This window comes from Trichechus manatus, unplaced genomic scaffold, assembly GCF_000243295.1.
Source record: "Trichechus manatus latirostris isolate Lorelei unplaced genomic scaffold, TriManLat1.0 scaffold00048, whole genome shotgun sequence".
Lineage (NCBI taxonomy): Eukaryota > Metazoa > Chordata > Mammalia > Sirenia > Trichechidae > Trichechus > Trichechus manatus.
Window position 1 is genome coordinate 3,341,957 of NW_004443984.1, and position 23,067 is coordinate 3,365,023.

General features: G+C 53.9%; 2 protein-coding genes across 2 annotated transcripts; one reads left to right on the forward strand and one right to left on the reverse strand.

The window, feature by feature from the left end:
• Positions 1-230: 230 nt before the first annotated feature.
• CRYBG2 (crystallin beta-gamma domain containing 2) lies at positions 231-20,886 on the forward strand. Its single transcript, XM_004377083.2, has 20 exons — positions 231-381; positions 4,441-7,072; positions 7,500-7,547; positions 7,628-7,740; positions 7,896-8,025; positions 9,961-10,100; positions 10,981-11,107; positions 11,340-11,375; positions 11,691-11,827; positions 11,979-12,105; positions 12,400-12,539; positions 12,638-12,764; positions 13,024-13,056; positions 13,194-13,306; positions 14,014-14,143; positions 15,691-15,830; positions 16,201-16,324; positions 18,376-18,534; positions 19,931-20,090; positions 20,192-20,886. The coding sequence occupies exons 2-20, from the start codon at positions 4,496-4,498 to the stop codon at positions 20,278-20,280; spliced, it is 4,650 nt and encodes a 1,549-aa protein (XP_004377140.1). The 5' UTR covers positions 231-381; positions 4,441-4,495; the 3' UTR covers positions 20,281-20,886.
• Positions 20,887-20,965: 79 nt separating this feature from the next.
• LOC105756313 (CAMPATH-1 antigen-like) lies at positions 20,966-22,775 on the reverse strand. The gene is made up of 2 exons (XM_012555735.2): positions 22,643-22,775; positions 20,966-21,314 (listed from the first exon to the last, which is right to left on the reverse strand). The coding sequence occupies exons 1-2, from the start codon at positions 22,694-22,696 to the stop codon at positions 21,177-21,179; spliced, it is 192 nt and encodes a 63-aa protein (XP_012411189.1). The 5' UTR covers positions 22,697-22,775; the 3' UTR covers positions 20,966-21,176.
• Between the last annotated feature and the right edge of the window lie 292 nt (positions 22,776-23,067).

Genomic DNA, 23,067 nt, shown 5'->3' on the forward strand with positions numbered 1-23,067 from the left:
CCCAGCATCCTTCCCCACGGCAGAGGGGGCAAAGGGCGAGCCTGCTACCCCAGGGCCGGCCCTGCCAGAGCCAGCCCAAACCCTCCAAGCGCGTCCCTCTACCAGGAGGACCCGCTACCACATCACCATCACCCTGCAGGGGTGTGGGCAGGCACCTGGGGAGGAGAGGGAGGAGCCTGAACTGGCCCAACCAGATCCCCACCCCTGTGGCCCTGAGGAACCCAGGGGCTGGCAGGAGCCTCCCCAGGGGCCCCGCCCCATCACAGGGTGCCCGACCGACCCGCCCCAGGAGCCCCAGCTGAGAGCCCGACTGCATCAGGAGAGCACAGCCCAGCGGCAGGAGCTCCAGACTAGGTGGACATCTGGGTCCCCACACAGACGGTGAGCAGAGGTCGGTCCCCATGTGGGACGGTGGGGTGAGAGGGGAGAGGGGCCTGGCTGCCCCCTCCTAGGTCTCTCTGCCTCGTTCCTGGGCTTCTTCAACTCGAGGCCCATTCATTCATTCAATTCCCTGAGCCAGAGCTGACTCGGGCTGACTTCCCCACTCCAACTCTGCCCTCCTCCCCTACCTCTACCCTCAGGCTACTGCTGCTCTCCTCCCTTGCCCACCTGACCAGGAGGAAACCCTGTCCCAGAGAGGATGGGACCACCTTCTCAACAACACCTGCCACTCTCGGTTCTGTCCTGGAGGCCATAGACTTAGCCTGGAAAGGGGCACCCAGCCAAGGTGCTGGGTGTCCTGGGGCAAGTGGCTTAACCTCTCTGGGCCTTGAAGTGTTGAATGGATTTGGTAGCTGGAGCTGAGGAAGGAGGAGGTAGTTACAGGAACATGCTTTGAACTCCAGAGAGTTGGGCTGCCGAAACAGCGGGGATGCTTATTAATAACGCCTCAGTCGCAGCAGTAATTACCCTACCTGGCTCTGTGCTGGCGGCCACAGGAACAGGCGAGACTCCCAAGCCTTGGTTTTTATTTGTGTTGAAATGACTCTCCTAAATCTGCCTGGTAGGCTCAGAGGTGGAAGGGTGGGTTCCCCAAAACTTACTGGGGAGGGGATGAATATGGGACCCCCACCCCCCCCTCCAGATGACCAGGAAGGGGCACTGGGCCTCAGGCAGGGCTTTGAAAAGTTCCTAATGATGATAGTGGTGGCTGCCATTTACAGTTTTTTTCCAAGCATAATTTTATTTAATCCTCACAACAGCTCCATGAAATAGGGACTAATACTGCTCCCTCCCCTGCCACCAATTACAACAGGGAAACGAAGGCTCAGAAAGATTCATTCACTTGGCCAAATTCAGACAACTAGAAAGGAAGGAGCCAGAATTTGAACCTAGGTTTCTCTAACACAAATGCCTGTGCTTTAACCATCACTCTATCCTGCCTCTCAAAGAGGCCTCTTTGTGCAGAAAGCAGAGGCCTGAGTATGGTTGATTTGCAGGCTCTAGGGTTCTCTGTAATCCTGTGGAGGTGGGATTTGGCAGCCACTGTAACTAGCAGAGGCAGAATCAGGGACGCCCAGGTTTTCTGGGCAGGCGTCAGTAGGCCTGGTCCTAGGCCTGTCCTGAGACCTGCTTGGGTGCCCCAGCCTGGGGAGGAGAGAAGGGCTGCAGAGAGAGGGAAGGTGGGTGCAAGAGGCCCGAGTAGGGGGGAAAGGAAGAAGTGGGAAGTTCAGCCGGGGGGATGCGGGGCTCTCCCTGCCACTCCCTGGCTATTTTGGGCCCAGGTGAATAATGACAGACTCAGGTGGGAGGCTGGGGCTCACTTAGAGAGTGAAGAAGATGACCACCCAGACACCATCCCGTATGTCCCCTTATGGGGAGGATTCTTTGAGCCAGGAGTAGGCAAATATGTGTGTTGGTGTGTGTGTGCAGGACACAGTTGGGGCTGCAAGTGGGGGTGTGTAAGATATATGTGCACCCAAGTGTGTGTCTGTGTTCAAGTATAGGTGAGTTTCAAGAGGAGGAGAGCTCATGAGTGTAAATTAGCTGTGTACTGTGAATGTGTGCACGGGTGTGTCACTGTGTCTGTGTGTTCTGTGTATATGTATGTGATTTGTGTGTGTGTTGTGTCTCTGAGTGTGTTTATAACTGTGACTGTGTCTGAGTCTCAGTGTGTGCCTGTGTGTTTGTGTGTATCCTTGACTATGCATGTCTATGTAAGTGTCTGTGTGTGTTTTTGTGCCTGTGTGATTCAGTGGGTCTGTGTGAGCCCGTGTGACGCAGCATGTGCTTGCCGATGTGTGGGCCTGTGGACTGGTTTGGCCTAGTTTGGGGGTGACTCACAGGTAAGTGGGGAGAATCCAAGACTTGCTGGGTTAGACAAAGCTCTTTCCCACACTCCCTCCCCCCACCCCAGCCTCTCCCTTCCCAGCCCCACACATCTTGTTTGGAGATCACAGGTCACCATGCCAACAAATCCACTTCTGGTCTGGGGCCCTGGAGATGAGAGGGCTCCTGGGAATGGGCACTTTGACTGGCCCAGGAAGGGTATCCTGGACCATTAAGGTGTGTTTTCAAAGCAATGATAAAGGGTTGGGGGCGAGGGGAGCTATAGGCGAACAGATTTCAGCACAGTTTGAAGAACATAGCAGTCATGACTGTCCAGGGATGGGACTGGTGAACTGTCAAGTGGTAACCTCCTTGTCCCTAGGGGTATACAAGCAGAAGCAAATAACCCATGCTTGCAGAATGAGTAACTATTAGGGGTGTTGTCCAGGAGTTGGGTTGGGTTGAGAAAGGCATTGAATTTTGTTGGTCAGGAGGTCATTAACAAGATCTGATCTGATTACCGACAGCTTCTTTTGAAGCTGCTCTCCTCGTATTCTGCCAAAGCCCATGGGGCCTTCGGAATGTGGTTCCTGTTTTTTTATGTCTAATTTGTTGACCCCTGGACTCCTAGGATACCACCTTCATGAGGAAGTCCGCTTTGGATGAGCTTAACCCCCACCTAACACATCACCTGGCACAATTAATATTGAATGAATGAGTGAATGAATGGATGAATGAGTTAGAACCCAGGCTCTGACACTTATTATCAGTGCTACCAGGGACAAGTAATCTTAGTGAATGGTAGTTGTTATTATTCAGAAATGGGGAGGAGACTCAGTGAGGGGGACAAGGACTCATGGGGGGGCTCAGTGAGGGAGTGAAGCTCCATGTGGGGGAGTCCTAGTGAGGAGGATAGGGGTTCCATGAGCAGAAAGGGGGCTCAGTAGCGAGGACTGAGTGAAGGGCTGAGACCCAGGGCCTCAGGTGTCTGGTGTGTCCTGCTCTCAGGAAGCCAGGGGAATGGATGGGGATCCATTGCAGCCCATGCCCCCAAACTCCCTAAATGTCCAGACCAGGTCAGGCACTGTCATAGCCACCAGTGGTCCTGGAGTCAGGTTAGGCTTCAGCAGCTTCCCTGGACCTCAGCCCCTTTCATCTCTGCCCCTCATAAAACCTGAGTCACTGCTGGGGACACAGGGCAGGGTCAAAGTTCTAGGTTCCACCACCTTCTCAGGAGGGAGGATGGTGGAAGTGGGGGAAGGGGTCTCCTTATCATGGAAGCTGGGGGCAGTGGGTCCATTTCTGGTCCAGGGTGTGGTCTCTGGGGGCTACCTTGTAGAGAGGAGGTACAGATCTGAAGACAGGTTGGTCCTGAGGCTGGAGATGAACAGGCAGACCTCTCTGGGGTCCTTGGGGTCTGAGAATATGGTCCTCCTGGTCAGTGCAGCTGGAAGGGGCTCCTAGAGTCAGGGAGTGGGAGACTGGCCCCTCCAGGAGAACTGTGGCTCCCTTTAAAAACAAACCCCAAAACCAAAGAGTCTCAGTTTACCAGATAAATACATTAAGGAATTTGGTATAGTGGTTAAGCACATGGACTTCAGGGCCAGGATTCAAGTCCTCACTCTGCTGCTGTTTGACTCTGGGCAAGTTACTTAATTTCTCTGAGCCTTTTTTCCCTCATCTGTAAAATGGGATTGTTTACGATTTATTAATAATTTATTCTTTATGAGGTATCAAACTCATGGGGTTCTTCAAGGATTCAATAGGACAATAATTGTAACGCTCTTGGCAAGATGTTTTGATAGAGTAAGCCCTCAATACACAGTTGTTGTCGTTATTATTACTATTAACACAGACAGCCTCATATTCCTTTCTGCTCTCTTCCTTCTCTCTGCTTCCAGGCTTAGTCCTTAGTTCCACCCTTTGAAGAACCCTGGCCTAGGGGATCGCCTAAAAGTGGGAATAGGGTTGAATGAGGGGCCCTGATGAATTAAGTCAGAGTTGGGAGTATCATGCCCATCTTACAGATGAGAAAACAAAGGCCCAAAAGGTCAAGTGACTTGCTCAAGGTCACCCAGCCTGACCTCAGCAGGAGTGGTTATTTTGTATTGTGGGGAGCCACCCTCACTATCCCCTGACACTCATCTGTCTTCTTCCTGGCACCACCTGCAGGGAGCTGGACCACAGGAAGACAAGGACCCCTCAGGACAGGTTGCCGGGGCCCAACATGGAGAAGGCAGGTGGGCCCCCGGCCCGGGCCAAGGCCCGAGTGATGAGTGCCACGCTGATGTGGCGGCAGCGGCCTCCTGCTCAGAAGGAGATCAGACACCATTTTCATAAGGTGTCTCTGGTGTCAGGGACCCAGATGGAAGCCCCCCGGGAGGAGATGTTCGAGTACAGCCACTGTCAAGAGGAAGTCAATGGCTTTGCTACACAGGAAGAAAAGACTGTGAATTACCAGGGACCCCAGGATGGGGCTGGCTCAAAGAGCTTTCAGAGCCATGGGCCCATCTTTTCCAAGAAGTACACACCAACCCCCAAGAAGAAGAGGCCAGTGGGGAGGCTGAAGGAGGCTGTGGACCAGGGTGATGGCGGCCCCCAGCCCCCCAGGACTGAGCCCCCAGGCCCAGGAGCCCCGGCTAGGAATGAGTTCTTGGTGCCCCTGCCTGTGCCCCGTGAGCTGAGCCCTCACCCAGGTATGGGTCTCACCAGCGAGGGCCCCCGGATCCGTGAGAAGCGGCGGGTGACATGCACTGTGCGGACTACCACAGTGGTGGAAGGGCAGGTGGACCAACGGGTGAGCAGCTCTGTGACCGTGAGGCCGGTGCTACCGGGCAAGGCCCTGCCCAGAGGTCGCAGTGCTGCCCGCACGGTCCGGGCAGTGGTGGTGAGCCCCCGGGCTGAGGGCTCACCCAACCACAGCCAGGCCCTGGAGCTGCTAACGAGCCTTGTGCCTCCTGAGCGCAGCCCACCTGCCATTCAGCTTCCCAGGCCCACAGTCATCGTGCCAAGGAACCCAGGTCTGGACAGCACAACAGGGGCAGTCCTGGGGCAGCCACCTGGGACTGGGGCAACAGAGCCAAAGGATCAATCTGCTCTGGCCCCTGCAGGTATCCTAGCCAGCACTCACCCACCTCAATACCAGCATGTCCCTGCAGCCTACCCAGACCAAGACCAGGGCAGAGCTTCAGAGGCCAGGACCCATGAGGCCCCCAGGGTGCAGAGAGCCTCCAGTCCCACTCAACTCTCTCTCCAGACTTCTCAGGACCAAGTACCAGGATCCGCCTCTCCCAGACTTCAGACCCATACCCCCTCCCTGGGCCTAGTCCATCCCCCAGAGCAGCCTGTGATGCCCACTGACCCCAGGACTCAGCACACTCTCGGGCCCAGGGTGCCCCATGACCTGCCCTCTGTAAAAAAGAAAGGACTCACGGATCCCCCGGCTGCCACCACCCTGCCCATGGTGAGGAATGAGGTCACCATGGCCCCTGGACAACTTGCTCCATCCTCTGCAAAAAGGAAGTCTGCCCCCAGCGCAGAAGGTATGTCTGCTCCGTCCTCCCCAAGCAATAAGGTTGTTCAGGACTCTGAAGGTATTTCTTCCTTCTCCCTTACCCAGAAAGAGGTTGTACAGGGTCCAGGTGCTCCTGCTGACCCATCCCTCATCCAGAAAGAAGTACTACAAGGCCCTGGTACGCCTGCTGCCTCACCCCTCAAACCAACCAAGGTTGTCCAGGGCCCAGAGGGCAGCCCCAGCTCATCCTCCACCCAAAAAGAGGTTGCCCAGGGTGTTAAAGGCAGCCTGGCCCCTTCCCCCACCAAGGAAGAGGTTGACCAAGGCCCAATTACTCCTGTTACTCCATCTCCCAAACAGGAAAATGTTGTGCAGAGCTCTGAAGGCATTCCCATCTTGTCTCCCACCCAAAAAGAGGTTGTCCAGGACTCTGGTGCTTCTGCTGCCCCATTTTCTACCCAGAAAGTAGTTGTCCAGGGCCCTGCTGTCCTTCCTGCCCCATCTTCCTCAGTAGACAAGGTGTCCCCCAGCCTAGGAGGCCCCCTCGCACCCATGCCATTGGGAGCAGAGGCCAGCCTGAAGTCCCAGCTTGTCCTTGACTCCACTGAGGACAAGATGCTCCCAGAACCATTGAGAGAGGAGGATGAGGTGGCCCTGGCTGAGGACCTGGAGATTTTCCTGGATACCCTGCGGAGCATGGAGCCCCCCGAGATCCTCCGCACTCACTGGCTGCCACGAGCCCCCCGCTCCTCCTACCTGGCTATGTACGCCACGCTGCCCACCATTCAGGAGGACCAGCCTGGGCCATGGGTGCTGGGACCCAGCCCCCAGGAGGTGCCAGCACTGGAGGAAAAGGAGGAGGAAGAGGAGGAGGAGGAACCAGAGAACCCCTACCTGAGCGACGATGAGAAGCTCCAGCGCAGGCAGGAGAAAGCTGGGGCCAGCCCCTCCTGGGAACCCTGCACTGCCAAGCCTCCCCAGGACTTCCTCTCCCCTCTGGAGATGATGAAGAAGCATGTAACAGATGCCAAGGGCTCCCACCCAGAGCTGGAGCCTGAGCGGCAGGCTGGCAGCAGGCCTACTTCCCGTCTTGGAGGCAGCCTTCTCTTTGGTAGTCTGGTGCCTGCCACCAAGGAGGCCCCCACCCTGGAGCCACTGGGTGCAAAACTATCTGCTCTGCCGCCCCATGGGGCACCGGGGCTCAAGAAGGTGCCGGGACAGTTGCCCCTGCTCTGCAGTGAAAGGCCAGCGCCAGAGAAGCCTGCCCAAGCCCAGTCCCCGGAGGGGTGGGTGAGTGAGGCCTGGGTGGCAAGGGAGGGGCCTGACCTCACCTGTGTCAGGGCTTTGGGTGGCATGAGGAGCATTATACTGGGAGTCAGAGTCTCGGGAGGCAGGAGGTTCAGGTCTGAGCTCTAGATCAGTGGGACCTTGTGCTAGCCACTTCTCTCTGGGCCGCAGTCTCCCCATCCGTACTACAGGAGGTTTGCGCTGTGGATTCCCAACAGCTTGGTGGCTCCAAAGCTGGGGAAGGGGAGTGATGGGCACCCAACCCCGGGACAGGGTTGATGAGACCCCTGGGGATTGGGAACAAGTGTGGCATACTCTGTGGGCCAACTTCTTGGGGATACAGGAGAATAGGGAGGATGTAGATCCCCGGAATGGCAGGTTGTGGGGAGGCAACCCCCATAAGACTTCTTATCATTCCCTTCTCTCCCAGAGTCCAGCATTGAAGACCCAGGGCAAGCTGAATACCAGGCCTGGAAAGGTAGGGGTATGGGAGCAGTGGGGGAGGGGCAGCAGAAGCCTGGGGACAGGGCCTGAGGATCCCCTCTGTGCCTTCTCTAGATGATTCTCTTCTCGGAGCCCAGCTGCCAGGGCAGCAGCAGGGAGGTCTGGGAAGACATTGCCGATGCCTCAGGCTGGGCCCTTGTGGCCTCCATAAGGGTGGTGCGAGGCTGGTGAGTGGGGAGTGCCCAGTGGAGGTCCTGGTTGTAAACCTGGGGAGTGAGGGACAGTGAGAAGTGTCTGGGCCAACCTAGCAGAAACCCGATTAGCTGCCTTGTGGGTACATTCCCCCTGCCACCCAGTGACCCTGGGGTCTCTGTGCCCACAGCTGGGTACTATATGAAGAGCCAGAGTTCCGGGGCCGGAAGCTGGTCCTGCCCGAAGGAGATGTGGAACTCCGAGCCCCAGGGACAGAATGGAGTCCCAAAGGCATTGGCTCTCTGAGGAGGGTCGTCCAGGTGAGTGGGCTAAGAATGGGGATAGGAGACCATATGTTGCTGTCTGCCATGGGCCCTGCCCTCTGGAATCCTATTCTGAGAGGGAAACGTGCCAGTCAGAGGGAGGAGACACTCCAGTCCGAGGAGGGAGACAGCCTTGGTTGCCTAGAACTGGAATCTGGCGTTTAATTATGGACGGACCTATAGATTCCTGATCTTGGAGCCGAGTGGGGAAGAAAGGGATTCTGGGGAGTGTGCAGAGGCTGGCTTGAAGAGGGAGGGGCCGGGCAGAGGCTAAGCCCCAGCTTGGGAAAGCAGCCTGGGGAAGTGCTGGCTAGTGCTAGAGAAGGACTAGGTGAGAGATGACTAGAGATGATGAGTCTTAACTAGGGCAGTGGCCCAGCCAGGCAAAGTTTTCAAAGCTTCCGAAACACACAGATGTTTATGGATAATTTATTGTGAGCTTCTCCATGGGAGTCACCTGCCACCCAGGGCCCAGGCTCTCAGGCCCACAGTCAGACCCGAGGATGCCACGGGGCATTTGTTCATTCATTTGTTCACAGATGCTCACTGATGTCTGCTGTGTGCCAGGCACTGTGCCCGGCGATGGGTGGGCAGGGGAAAACTGCTCTCTGCCCTGCAGGCCTCGTGGTTAAGCCAGGATATGAGGTTGGGTTTGAGGCAGGAAGCCGTATAACCAGATTGGGGATTTAGAAACATTTCTCTGGCTGGCAGGTGGAGGCCTGGAAACCAGGAAGTGCTATGATTTCCAGTGCAGGAGGGACTGCTGAATTTTGAGGAAGGGGGGTGTGGTTTGAAAAGGCATAGTTAACACTGATAATTTCATATTTGTAAAGTGAGAAAAAAAACCCAAAAACTATTGTTTTCCCACACAAATTTGTAAACTACAGAAATTAAGGTTGACAAAAAAACCATCTTGGCACTAGAGAGACCCAGAAGAGAGAGCTGGGGCCTATCAGACATTTTGGTTTTTTTAAGTGAAAGAGTAAGTTGCCCAAGTCCAGCGCTATTATAATCCTCCTGGTGAGAGATGACAAGATATGATTCGTCTTAACTAGGGCAGTGGTCCAGCCAGGCAAAGAGGGGACAAGAGTTTTCAAAGCTTCTCAGAAACACACAGATGTTTGTGGATAATTTATTGTGAGCCTCTCACAATAAATTCATCTTTGTGTGGCAGGTAACAAGGTACAAGAGAGAAAACAAGGGCTTTGAAGTCAGATGGACCTGGATTCATTTGATTTCTTCAGTATTAATTGGGCGCCTACTGTGTGCCAGGCATGTGGGAGGTGCTGGGTGGTTTAATAGTGTACAAAAACTACAGTGGTCTATTCTTAACTTTGCTACTTACAAGCTGTGTGACTTTGGGAAGGTTGCTTAACTTCCCTGACCTTTACCTTCCTCATCTGTGAGTGCAGTAATAACACTCGTTGGCAGGAATAAATGACCTGGGGAAGTGCCTTGCACTCAGTAGATGTTTCATAAGCATATAATGAATGAATGAGTGAAAAACGGTCCTAATGAGGAAGAAACACCAAGAATGCAGAGGGCCTCCTGCTCCCTGGGATGAGATGGGGGCAGAAGCCAGTCTGGGCCGAGGCAGGAGTTGTGCTTAAAGGAAGGGTCAAAGACCTCAGTAGCCATCAGTCTTGCCTGTCCCTCTACCAGCTTGAAAGGCAGACTACTCAGAGGCAGGGGGATGGGCATGGCACCTCAGTGGTTCCTGCTGGGCCTGACAGGGATTTGCTGTCAGGCTCATCTGGCAGACCTTGCTGAGAACACCCAGGTACCTCCCTACATCTGGGAGAAATGGCCACAAAGGTTTCCAGAAGCCCCCTGGGGCCCTGGCTGGGTACACTTGGGGAAGCAGTTGGGGGGCAGGGGTGGTTTCCAAGGGGATTGTTTGACACTTCAATTTCTACCCTTTTCCTTCTGCAGGACTACAGCACCCCGGAGATCAGCCTGTTCTCTGAGGAGGACCTCAAAGGGGAGCAGGTGAAGCTAACCCAGGCCTTAGAGAACTCCCAGGACTTAGGGAAGCCCCTGCAGGTGGCATCTATCACTGTCTCTACAGGACTGTGAGTCTGGGCTGTTCTGGAATCTCTAAATTTAATATTTACTATGGTGGGTGCTGGGGACACAGAGGTGACAGGACACAGTTCCTGCCTTCAAGGAGTGCTTAGTCTACTTGTGGGAACAGGCAAGTAAACAGACAGTGGCAATCCAGAGCATCAGGCTGATGGTGGTAGGAAGCATAGGGCTGCAGAAGCACAGAAAAGCACCAAACCAGCCTGGATGGTGGTCATGGTCACAGAAGCCTTCCTGGAGGAGGGGGCACCTCAGCTGGGATGAGCCAGAGTTGGCACAAAGAAGAATCTAAGTTCCATGAAGGCAGAAATTTTGTCTGTTTTGTTCACTACTGTATCCCTGACACCTAAAGCAGGGTCTGGCACAGGGTAGTTGCCCCAAAGTATTTGTTAATTGAATGAATGGGGAAAGAGTGTATCTAGCAGGGGGAATAGCTCATGCAAAGGCCCAGAGGTGAGAGATCCAGGCTTTGAAAGTTCAGTGTGGCCAGTGTAAGGGGCAAGTGGTGAGATGTGAGGCCTGGAAAAAGGCAGGGGTCAGATCACACAGGCATCTTTGTGCTACTGGGCTTTATTGTGAGGGTAATGGGGAACTACTGTTTTGTTTTTTTTTCAACTGGGTTTTCTAAAGCAGGTATGTGTGCTAGAAAGAACTCGGCCACTGCTGTGCGAAATTCAGGCGGGAGGGGGAGGAGGCCAGGCCGGGGAAGCCAATAAGGTGGCTATTGCAAGAGATTATGGGGCTTTGAAATGTCCTCTAGATTTCCCTTGATGGGGGTCCCCCTGAGACCTGCTCCTCAGTCTTCCCTCCCATCCACCAATCTGTGTCCCTTGGGACCTAGGGTGCAGCAGCTTCTTTGCTGTCCCCCAGGTGGCTGCTGTACCCCAAACCCTTCTTTGAGGACACGCCCTGCATCCTGGAGCCTGGAGAGTACCCCACCTTGGAGGCCTGTGGCACATCCGACCCCAGTGTTGGTTCCCTGAAGCCTGTGACATTGGTAAGGGGCAGGACACACCCCCGGTCTGGTGAAGTCTGTGGGAAGAGGCAGGGCCTGGGGGCTCCCACTGAGCACGTGGATCAGAGGAGACGGGATTAGACCAAGGGGCAGGGAAAAAGGGAGGACATGAGTCACCATTTTCAGGGGTCTCAGGATCAAGAAAATCCTGGGTCCCCAGCCCATCTGTCTTCCCCAACTCTGGGCTGGTATCTCAGCTCTGTCTCCTCTGCAGGGCTGTCCCAGCGTGGAGAGACCAGGGGAGCCCAAGGTAAGAGCCTCAGGGTCAAAGAGGGCCTCAGGGAGGTTGTGGCTGTGTGACCTAGACTGGAAGACAGGAGAGAGGGCGCTGGGGGTCAGAAGCTGGGTCTGGGAGGATGGAGCCTGACGAACTCACTGGGAACTGGCTTTTGCTGTGTCAGGACCAGGTCAGAGATCAGAGTGGACAGGAGATAGGTAAAGTCCTGGGGCTCAGTGAGGGGTGAGGGCTCTGGGCTGATACTGGGCAGAGCCACTCCTGGGCTGGCTGGTGTTTGGGCCCAGACTGCTCCCCACCAACCTGACCCCTCCACTCTCATGCCCGCAGGCTGTGGTGTTTGAGGCTCCAGGTTTTCAAGGCCAGAGCTGGGAAGTGAGCCGAGACATCTACAATCTGAAACAGCCAGAGGACAGCCAGAGCCCCAACCTGGCCTCTGTGGGGTCCCTGAGGGTCCTTGGGGGCTGGTGAGGATTCAGCACCCTTCCTTCCACCTCATCCCCGCCACCGGCCTCTACCGTTGGGGCAGGGAGTGACCTGGGCACCTGGGAGTGGGGGCAGCTGTCTTATCCATTCATGGGCTTCCTGCGACTGTTTGTCCATCTTCTTCCTTCCCAGCTGGGTGGGCTATGAGAAGGAGGGCTTCCGGGGCCACCAGTACCTGCTGGAAGAGGGGGAATACGCCGACTGGTCACACTGGGGAGGGTACGACAAGGTGCTGACCTCCCTGCGGGTCATCCGCACGGTAAGCGAGGGCATTTGGGCCATCCCTCTTACCTCTGCCTACAGCCAGGCTTCCCTCTAGTACAATTTACAAGGGGTGAACTTGTACCCCTCTCCCTGTTCTCCAGAGCACCTGGAAGTGTTCCCGGAGGTCTAGCCTCTCTCCCTCCTGCTACTCTTCCCCAGGCTGCACTGATGCCTCATCCCGAATTTCCTGGGTGGGCTGCGTCCCTGGGGTCTGGGCACTCCCAGAGGTTTCTGTTCTTGGACGGAACGGGCCGGCTTCTACTGAAGCTTGACTGTCCCCGGGGCCCAGGATTTCGCGGACCCGGCCGTGGTGCTGTTTGACAGCATGGATTTCAAGGGGCCCAGCGTCGAGGTGACCGAGGCGTTGCCCGACGTGGAGCAGGCGGGACACCAGCCGTGTACGAAGGCCATCCACGTGCTCAGCGGCGTGTGAGTGAGAGCGGCTTCCTCGGGCTGGGCGGGGCGGGGGCGGTACCAGGGAGGTGCCGGCTCCGCCCCCGCCGACCTGCGCCCCGCCCCTCCTGCAGGTGGGTGGCCTATCAGGAGGTAGGCTTCTCCGGGGAGCAGTACGTGCTGGAGAAGGGCGTGTACCGCAACTGCGAGGACTGGGGCGCGAGCAACAGCGCCCTCGTCTCGCTGCAGCCGGTCCTGCAGGTGCGTGCGGCAGCGGCGGGCTGGTCCTCTGCGAGGGGCGGAGCTTGGAGTCAGGGACGCGCTCTCCGCTGAGGGAATGGAGACTGGAAAGACAGGGCGGGGATCTCGGGAGGGGACGGGGCCTCTGGAAGGAGGCGGGGCTGATGCCGGCTAGGGAGAAGCAGAGCCGCTGAAGGGTCTGAAACATGCAAACCAGAGGTGCTGAGGCTAAGGGCTTGGTACCCTTCTTAAATCTCGAAATTTTGGTCCCTCCCTTCAGGTCGGGGAGCACAATCTGCACTTTGCCTCAAAGGTAAGGAGGAGACTCCGTAGGGAACTGCTAGGAGCGTAGGTCTCCTCTCCCCTCATTTCAGACGTCTCCCCCTCTTCACCATCCTCTCCCCTACCGTTTCGCGCTCCTTCGCTCTCATCTCCCCTTTCTGCCCCCAGATTCAGCTTTTCTCCGGCCCCGACTTCCTGGGCGACCACATCTCCTTCGAGGATGACCAAGCCTCTCTGCCCCCCTCCTTCCAGCCCCAGTCCTGCCGGGTCCACGGCGGCAGGTGAATGCGGCAAAGTGGGGGCTGGGGAGAGTACTTCGGGGGTGCGGGTGGGCGCACCTGCTTTGAAACGTTTAACTCAGCTTGATAATCGGGGCTGCAGGAGAAGGCTTTCTTTCCAGTAAAAAGATGATTTCCTCCCCTTAGCCTCCTGAGTCGATCAATCTTAAAACACACAAATAAAGTTTTAAAGAACAATATAAAACGTACATACCTAGATAGTATAGTATAACAACCTCCCCCCCTTTTTTGTGGAGTATTTTGAATCCCAGACCCATCATAAAATTTCTCCAGTAAATACTTCAGTTATACATCTCTAATAAACAAAGACCTTTCCCCTACATAGCCACAAGTCATTATCACATTACTGCAAACAGTGCTGCAATGAATAGCCTTGTCAATGTGTCATTTCATGTTTTGAAGAGTGTCCTTAGGATAGATTCCTAGAAGTGAGATTGCTGAGTAATTGCACATGTAGTTTGCTTGATATTGCCAAATTCCGGTCCATAGGGGCAGTATGATTTCATTAAGTCCTTTCTTGAGCCTGACCTCAGTCCCTGCTGCTGCAGTGCCTGTTTTTCTTGGACCTCTCCTGAACTAGGGGGATCAGGTCTGCATCCACTCTTCTGTATCTCAGGGGGCCCGGAGCAGGCTGAGAATGGGGTAGGCTCACATACCCACTCCCATTCCCTCCTCTCCCCCATCCCCAGCTGGATCCTGTTCGATGAGAAGAACTTTGAGGGTGACCAGCACATTCTCTCCGAGGGCGAGTTTCCCACTCTTACGGCCATGGGCTGCCTAGTCTCCACGGTCCTGGGCTCTCTCCAGAAGGTACCCCTGGTGAGTGCCCCCATCCACAGTCAGGGAACCCCTGAGGCAAGGAGAGCTGCTGGGCAAGTCCTGGGCACAGAACCTCTTCTCATCACACAGTAGGCTGGTGGGGCTACAACCCAGTCTTCTTCAGAACCACCCAGATCCCCTTGACCCTGGGACTTCACAGCCAGTTCAGTCCACTAGATGTTTATTGAGCTCCTGCCTGAGGTAGATCCTGAAATGTTGTGACGTTGTTGTGTGCCATCGAGTCAATTCCTACTCACAGCAACCCTATACGACAGAGTAAAACTGCTCCATAGTGTGTCCTAAGCTATAATCTTTAGAGGAGCAGATCACCAGGTCTTTTCTTCTGTGGAGTGGCTGGTGGGTTCGAACCACTGACCTTTCAGTTAGCAGCCAAGCACTTAACCATTGCACCACCTGAAATAGAGACACTGAAAAAAATTAGACACAACCTCGCCTTCAAGGAACCCATGGTCTCATGGACATAAAGATAGTAATGCAGAGTGATGTGTCTAGATACAGAAGTGTACAGGCGCGGGAGGGGCTGCTGCTCAGGGTGGGGTGGGGGCTGGCACTGCCGAGGTGGTGGTTCTATGCAGGGAGGAATGACAGGTTGCTGCTACAGTAACCCAGAATACATGGTGACATCCTAGACCAGGGAAGAGATGGAAAGAACTGACATGGGCCATATTAAGGGGATACAGTCTGTAGGACTTGGGGACTGAGTGGACAGGCCAGGGTGGTGGCACCTAGTCAGAGCAGTCAACATTTCCTGAACGCATGCTCTGTGCCAGGCAGCATTTTCAGGGCCTCCCACATACTAAGGCATTTAATCCTCACCACAACCCTATGAAACATGCTTACTATTATTATCTCCCTTTTACAGATATGGAAACTGAGGCACAGAGAGGTTATGCAATTTATTCAGGGTTGTCCAGCTGATAACAGAGCCAGGTTCTAACCCAGGCATCCAAACTCTTTACAGTTACGCACTGGGCTCTGCAGACAGACCTGGTTTCGAAGCCCAGCTTTGGGGCCTTGGGCAAGAGTTTACCTTCTCCAGTCTCAGGTTCCCTCTGTTAAGTGGGGATAATAATAGCATCTGCCTTTTAGAGTTGTTGAGAAGTAGCAATGAGATGAGGTAAAGCACTTAGCACAGAATCGGGCACGTAGTACACTGTGAATAAGTGAGAAGTGCTATTATTACCAGTATGTACTATTATTATTAGGATTGTTGTTATAGTGAGGACAAAAAGGAGAATATGTAGAATGAGCCCCATGTTTCCGCCTGGGGCTATTAGTTCTTAGAACTTCCATCTCCAGGTAGGAGGTTTGAGGGGGTCTCCAGGCCCAGTCTGGCATATGAGGCATCTGAGAATACTGAGGACCCTAGCCAGCAGCATTGGGGTCAGTGGGCCTAGGCGTGGAGCTCAGGAGGGAAGACAGCCTGAAATACAGATCTAGGGGTTAAGGGGTCTGGGATTATTGGGGCTGAGTCTGGGACTACGGCTCTTGTGGCCTCACCCCTCCTCCACTCCCCGGCCCCCCAGCACTTTTCAGAGCCTTCCATTTTCCTGTACGGGCTGGAGTGCTTTGAGGGGAAGGAGATTGAGCTCAACAGCGAGGTGCGGAGCCTGCAAGCTGAGGGCTTCAACAACCATGTGCTGTCCGTGCGGATCAAGGGGGGCATGTGAGTGTTTTAGGAGGCCCAGGGGATGTGGGGGCTGCTGCGAGGATGTCTCCCACCCCTTCCCCCTCTCCTCTTCTGCCCTACCCTCCTCCAACCAAGGAGGGAGAAGTTCAGACTGAGAGGGGTCACTGGCTTTCAGGGGTTGGAGCCCAGCCCTCCAGGGCACAGCTGGCCTCTCTAGGACCCTGCTTTGCCCTGAAAACCCCAAATCTACTTCCAAGCTTCCCTCCCTACCCTCAGGACCTAACTCCAGGCTAGGAATGCCCTTGGGAGAAAAGGAGATATGGAAGGCTCTGAAGTCCATGTTTCCTCCTCTACTTGTCTGTCTGTCTGAGTTCCTCTCTGTGTCTCTGGCACTTTCTGGACCCAGCTGGGTGCTGTGTGAGCACAGCGACTTCCGGGGCCGCCAGTGGCTGGCGGGCAGCTGTGAGATCACCAACTGGCTGACATACAGCGGGACCCAGAGGGTGGGCTCCCTCTACCCCATCAAGCAGGTGAGTTGCGTGTCTGGGGTTGAATGTGTCTATGCTGACCTGTCTGGGTGTGATCTACCCATGTTTCCTGAACTCAGCATTTGTGTAGCAGTGTGTCAGTCAGGATTCTACAGAGAAAGAGATTATATCTATGCATACACACACACACACTGTTTCTCTGCTTATGTGTGTGTGTGTGTATTCTGTATGTGGATATGCGTATGTGTGTATATATTTTTTTCCGTTTCTCTGTAGAACTCTAATACACAAATGCTCTCTCTCTCTCTAAATATATGTGTGTGTATATATATATATATAGAGAGAGAGAGAGAGGAATTGGCTCACAAAATTGTAGGGACTAGAAAGTTTGAAATCTGCAGGCTGGTAGGCTGGAAGCTCAGGTAGGATTTCTGTGTTACCGTCTTGAGGCAGAATTCCTTCTCCTCTGGAAACCTCAATTTTTGCTCTTAAGGCTTTCGACTGATTGGATGAGGCCCACCCACATTATCGAGGGTAATTGAGCGATCTCCATCACTTACAGTCAACTGATTGTAAACGTTAATCACATCTACAAAACGCCTTCACAGCAATGTCTAGACTAGTGTTTGACCAAACAACTGGGCACCATAGCCTAGTCAAGTTGACACATCAAATTAACCATCACAAGCATTGTCACAATTTTTCCACATCATCATTCTTCTGGAACCTTGATCCACTTAATATTTTTCTCTAAATCAACTCACTTTTTTTTTTTTTTTCACTTTATCCTCGTCCAAAGGAATAATATCCATGAAATCATGGGTTTGATGTACATGTATAATTTTTCCTTAGTAGACATTATAATAAATATATTACTGTTAAATTTTTAAAAATAAATTTATCCACGTAGGTCTGAAAATTATTTCCTGTACCAACCACCAGTCATGAGCACATTTCACTTTGGGATACGTTGTATCTGCACGTGTCTGCCCGTGTGGATTTATGTACGTGTGCATCTACGTGGAGTCATGGCCATGGGGTCTGTGTGTGTATGTGCATGTGTGTGCGTGTCTGAGGGTACTTCTGTGCATGATGTCACTTGTGGCCATGTGTCTGTCTGTGTGCTCTGTAGGTGCACTTGTGGGTCTGGGCATGTGCGGGCATCCGTGGGAGTTTGCTTACGACTGTGCATGCCCATATTCGTGACACTGGTGAGTGTGTGTGTCTTTGTATGGAGGTAGTTGTATAATTCCTTTATTCACAAACTCAAACATTAATGCTAGAAGAAATCTTGGAAATTATCTCCATCCCTCACATTTTACAGATGGGGAAATAAAGGCCCAGAGAAGTAGACAAGGATTTGCTCTGCAACCTTGGGCAAGTACTGTACCTCTACAGACCTCAGTTTCCTCATCTTTAAAATGAGGTTAATATATATTGTGGGGGTGGATATGAGGATTGAAGATAAGTAATATGTGTAAAACCCTTGGAACAGTGCTTGTGTCTGTTAGCACTCAACAAACGTCAGCGGTGATGATTATTATTTCTATTATCGTCACCGCCATCCAAGAGCCCAGGCTGATTTGTGGGAGACAGGTCCGATGTCTAGTCCAGTGGTCACCACATGGTGGCACACAGGTGTGTGCATTTATTTCTGTGAGTGTGTGTGTATGTCTGGGTTCCTACACTCCTCCGTCCTTTTAGTAAGCATAAGTGCCTGTCATGGAGTAGGTGGGGCAGACCTGTGTCAGTGAGGATGTGTGAGCTTGGATGGCTGTTTGTATTTGTGTGTTTGTGTCTGCTGTGAATGTCTGTACAACCACGTGTACTGTGGGCGTATCTGTCAGTGTGTCTGTCTGCACACACCTGTGGGATCTCTGTGGACATGGAACTGTAGGTATGTGCTACATATGTGTTTTTGAGTATACGTGTGTGAAAGAAGGAGTGACTTAGAAGCATGACTGAGGAAGGTTTAGGGGCAGGAAGGAGGGTGGGACCTTGATTCTGGGGGGCACCAGAGTGGGGGGTACTGGGGACCAAGTGGGAGCATCCCTGGCCAGGGACCCCTGACCCTTGGCTCCCCTCCCCACCAGCGCCGGGCTTATTTCCGCCTCTGGAATGAGGCCCTGGGGGGATTCCTGGCAGTGCCAGACCATGTGGAGGACATGAAGGCGGGCCGGGTGGTGGTCTCTGAGCCCCGAGCTGGAGACAGCTGCATCTGGTACTACGAGGATGGGCTACTGAAGAACCAGGTACCAGCTGGGGGCTGGGACAGGGACACCAGGGCCCCAGGCACTCATAGGCCCACCTTGGGGAGACAGACAGAGAGATGTGCCTTGGGGGCCCTTGGGAGGTGGAGAATGCAGGCTGTGCACCCCGGGCGAGTCATGCTTTTCTGCAGAACAGGAATGTTGAAACAGATGCTTCTAATGGACCTCTGTGCTCTGATATCCTGTGACAGGACTTGAATCTTACTAATAATGACAGATTCATTCTACAGACATTTACTAAGCACCTACTATGTGCCAGTCCCTGTCCTGGGTGCTGGGAATACAGCAATGAGAAGACAGAAAGGACCCCTGCCCTCCTAAAGCTTACATCCTAGTGGGGAGAGACATATGAGAAATAATAGAAGTGAGTAAAATACCTTAGTAGCTTACATGATGCAAAGTGCTATAGACCAACGAAAAAACCAAACCTATTGCCGTTGAGTCGATTCCGACTCGTAGCGACCCGATAGGACAGAGTAGAACTGCCCCATAGAGTTTCCAAGGAGCGGCTGGTGGATTTGAACTGCCGACCTTTTGGTTAGCAGTCAAGCTCTTAACCACTGCGCCACCAGGGCTAAAGTGCTATAGAGGAAAAACAAATCAAGAAAGGAGAATAGGGACTGTCAAGGAGCTGGAAATTGTAAATAGCGTGGTCAGGGAAGCCCCTCCTGAGAAGCTGTCATTTCAAGGCAGCCATGCAGATACCTGAGGGAAGAGTGTTGCAGGCAGGGGGAACAGCCAGTGCAAAGGCCCTGAGGTAGGAACATGCCTGGCAAGCTCTAGGACTAAGCGAGGCCATCTGCGTGGCTGGAGCGAAGTGGATGAGGGAGATAGTAGCAGGAGATGAGGTCAGATGAAGGGTGCAGGCCTCTGTAGGCCACTGAAAGGGTTTCGTCTTTTACTTAGAATGAGAGGGAACACTTGCCATGTGTCAGGCACTGTATTAAGCCCTTCACATGAACGCCTTGTATAATCCTAATGGAGCACTATGGGGCAGGTCCTATTACACTCCCCATTTTACAGCTGAGGAAACCAAAGCACAGAGAGGTTAAGTAATTTGCTGAAAGTCACAGCTAATAAGTGGTGCTGGGATCAGAGGCTTATCTGATACTAAAGCCTGTGCTTTGGGAGTCAGTCATGGAAGGCTTCCTGGAGGAGTTAATATTTTCCCAGCCCTTTTATGATTCTCATTTTGAACCCTTACAACAACCAGCTTCCCATCCCCAAGGAAGCCAAAACTCAGAAGGATTAAGATATTTGCCCGAGGTCACACAGTCCATAAGAGCCAGGATTCAAGCCTGGGTGTGTTGAGGGCATCTTGGGTTTTGTGGAGTCCCTGTGGGAAAGAACAGTGCTTGATGACCTCCTGGGGCCTCAGGTGGCCCCCACCATGAGTCTGCAGGTGATTGGGCCCCCCAGCCTGGGCTCCAAGGTGGTGCTGTGGGCTCAGAGCCGCCTGCCCCGCCAGACATGGAGCATCAAGGAATCGGGCCACATCTGCAGCCAGATGTTTGAAGAACGGATCCTGGATGTGAAGGGTAAGGTGTGATGTGTATGGGGAGAGAGGGCACCTGAGAGGGCTGAGGGCAGTGGAGTCCCCACCTGTCCCTAACTGTCTCTCACCGCCCTCCTCTCCCAGGAGGCCAGGGCTACGACCGGGACCACGTGGTGCTGTGGGAGCCAGCCAAGGACAGGGCCTCCCAGATCTGGACCATCCACGTGCTTTGAGCCCCCCTCCCCTCCCTCGTCCCTTCCTGGAGCCCTGGAGGGTGTTGCTGGGATGAAATGTTTTCACAGGTTTTGTTGTTGTAATGTAAGCTGTTTTCTAATATACTCCCAGGTACCCTCGTCTCTGTGCATCTTGACATTTGGGAGGTGGGGTGGGGGCCAAGGAGAGCACTTTGTCCACCTGCCATCTTCTCCAACACTCAGGCTGGCTTCTCCCCTCCCTGCTCCAGTTCCAGGGCTCGGATGCAAGGCCTCCCTCTGCCACCAGAGGGAGCCCTGGGACCGGACAAACTGGTGAGTGTGGCCCTTTATGCAGTCACCCCAAATGATGTGTTCTAAGAGCCTGCTCTGTGCCAGGTCTCACAGGACTGAGGGGCTCTCTGAGCCTCTGTAACTGGGGATATCCAGGGTCTAGGTCGGGGGCAGGGGTGTCCTCTGGGACCATCATTCCCAGACACCAAGGGGCGGGTGAAGCAAATGCAACTAAAAAGGGATGACAGGTCTGGACCTTGTCCCTGCAAGGTGATTCCAAGGGCAAGAGCCCTCAGCATTTGGAATTTTTGGGTAGGGAAGCTGGAGTGGCAACTCCCTGGTGCCACCCCTCCAGCTGATGGGGGCCGCGACTACAAACTTGGCTCCTAGGGCCCTGTGCTGTCCAGTGACCACACATAGGACCCCACTCCAAGTACAGAGATAACTGTATTGATCCGCAGTTGTAAGGCACTTGCCCCTCCACACCAGGACTTCCCTGTTTTAACCATTGCCCCCAAGACACTGCCCTGTCGATTCCCGAAACCTGGTGATCTCTGGCATCAATGCTCCCCAAGGATTAGAGGAAAAGGAGACCTTGCTAGTCATGGTGGCTGTTTCAGGGGCATGGGCTGAGGCATGTCATCTCAGCTGAAGTGGAAGAGGTGGATGAGGGTGCTGGTCAGGAGGAGGAGGGCACTGCCACTGCCCAGGCCGCTGAGCGCAGGGGTGCCACTCTTCGTGGGGGTTCTCCTGGTGGTGTGGTTTGTGGACGCTGCTTGCACCTGCAGGAGGAGACGTCAGGGGCACTCAGGGGGCTTTTGAATCTCGTGTTTGTTATTTGAAGATACAGTCCTCCCTCCCCCAGTAAAATAGTGCTCAGTTCTCTTTTGCATATGACCACTACCTCTGCCACAAGATCCTGGCACGCCCCCTTGGCTGCTTCCTGCCTTGGCACAGGCAGCAACAGAGGTGGTCCCTGGCTCAGCACCCCCCGCCCTCCAAACCTTTATTTCATCTCTCTAGGCCACCAGCTCCTTCAGTGTTGAAGGATACAGGAGGGCTTGTAACCGGTGTTCTGCAGGAAGTCAGACCCAGCAGCTGTGCCCACAGCCCCTGACCTTACTACATGGGCAAGGCACGGAACCTCTCTGAGTCTCAGTTTCCTTGTCTTCTGAATAGGGAGAAGAGTCCTTCACAGTTGTGAGAGTCACATGAGACAGGACTGAGTGAGAAGGCACTTGGGGAAGGGTGGATGAGTGGGTAGGTGGGTGAGTGGGTGGGGAAGGTGGAACTTCCTCCATGAAGAGATGGCCAGATGGTGATCAAGCTGTTCTTAATGCTTGATCAAATTGTTCTTAATGGAGAGTAAGCTGTTTTTGATGACAATCAGACTGAGATTGATGCTTGATCAAGCTGTTCTTGATGGAGATGAAGCTGTTTTTGATAGTAATCAAAACTGAGCTTGATGCTTGATCAAGCTGGTCTTGATCAAGAACTTGATAGCTCCTGTCTCCTACACTGACTAGTCCCCTCTGGGCACATGGGATGCTGCCAAAACCGCCTCCCAGAAGAGCAGCTGATTTTGAGATCCAGTTGTTTCTGGAATGAGTTTTCTCTCTTCTTTGCATTCCCCAAACACCCAGGCTTCTCTCCCCTGTGGGGTCCCTTACCATCTCCAGAACCAGAGCAGCTTGTCAATTTCATGTCCCCTCCCCTCCACAGGACTGTTTTCCCAGGCTCCCTGTAGGTTGATGCCATCCTCATTGAGGACTGTCTTACGAACCCTCTTAATTCCCTACCATTCCACAATACCCCTCAGTTACCCCAGCATACCTTGCACCCTGTAAGTGCTCCCCAGCCTCAACTACCCAGCTTTTGTTCAGAGGCAGCGCTAAGCAATCTGATTCCAGCCAGAGGGCTGGCAGGCCGGGCAACGAGGCTGCCTGAGTCCGTGGTTTCCCTGCTGGGGCCTGTCTGCCTCTGCTCCCATGGCAGAAGGCTAGATCCCCAGAAGCCTGCATTTCTTTCCTGCTGTCCCAGACAGGTCTGGGGAGTTCTGGGTGGTGGGTTCTGGGTGGTGGCGCCAGGGGGTCTGAAGGGCTGCTCTTACCTGAATCATGAGCAGAATGCTGGTGGTGAGTAGGAGGAAGAAGAAGCCCTTCATCTTCAGAGGATCTTGGAGGCTCTCTTGCCTAGTAGCTTGTGGAGATGAGTGCAGGGCTGTTTGTACACCTGTTTCAGCTTGGCTGCTTTTGAACTAGGAAGTGGAGGAGGCGGGGTTGTGGAAGAGGAAGGAGGGTCAGTTGAGGGGTGGGGACTGCTTTCTTTCTACAGACCTGGGAGTTCATCATACCTGCCCCTGGGCCCTAAAGCCCTGGCAGATGATAGGTTCAGGATAAGGAACGAGCTGGATCCCAGGGGGTGGGAGGTGGGCAAACCAAGGGGGCAACTGTGGGCCAGTGACTAGGGCCCTAGGCATGGAGTTATGGACCCTGGGGATTGACTCATCATTCAATCATCTGCCAACTCTAAGAC

What these genes read in the sequence shown, in the direction of transcription:
- CRYBG2 (XM_004377083.2), top strand. Translation starts at nt 4,496, where the DNA reads ATGGAGAAGGCAGGTGGGCCCCCGGCCCGGGCCAAGGCCCGAGTGATG. An exon ending in AGAGACCAGGGGAGCCCAAG is followed by an intron (nt 11,376 to 11,690) that starts GTAAGAGCCTCA and finishes TCATGCCCGCAG; the next exon opens with GCTGTGGTGTTTGAGGCTCC. An exon ending in CGCTGCAGCCGGTCCTGCAG is followed by an intron (nt 12,765 to 13,023) that starts GTGCGTGCGGCA and finishes CCCTCCCTTCAG; the next exon opens with GTCGGGGAGCACAATCTGCA.
- LOC105756313 (XM_012555735.2), bottom strand. Translation starts at nt 22,696, where the DNA reads ATGAAGGGCTTCTTCTTCCTCCTACTCACCACCAGCATTCTGCTCATG. An exon ending in GCATTCTGCTCATGATTCAG is followed by an intron (nt 21,315 to 22,642) that starts GTAAGAGCAGCC and finishes CTCCTCCTGCAG; the next exon opens with GTGCAAGCAGCGTCCACAAA.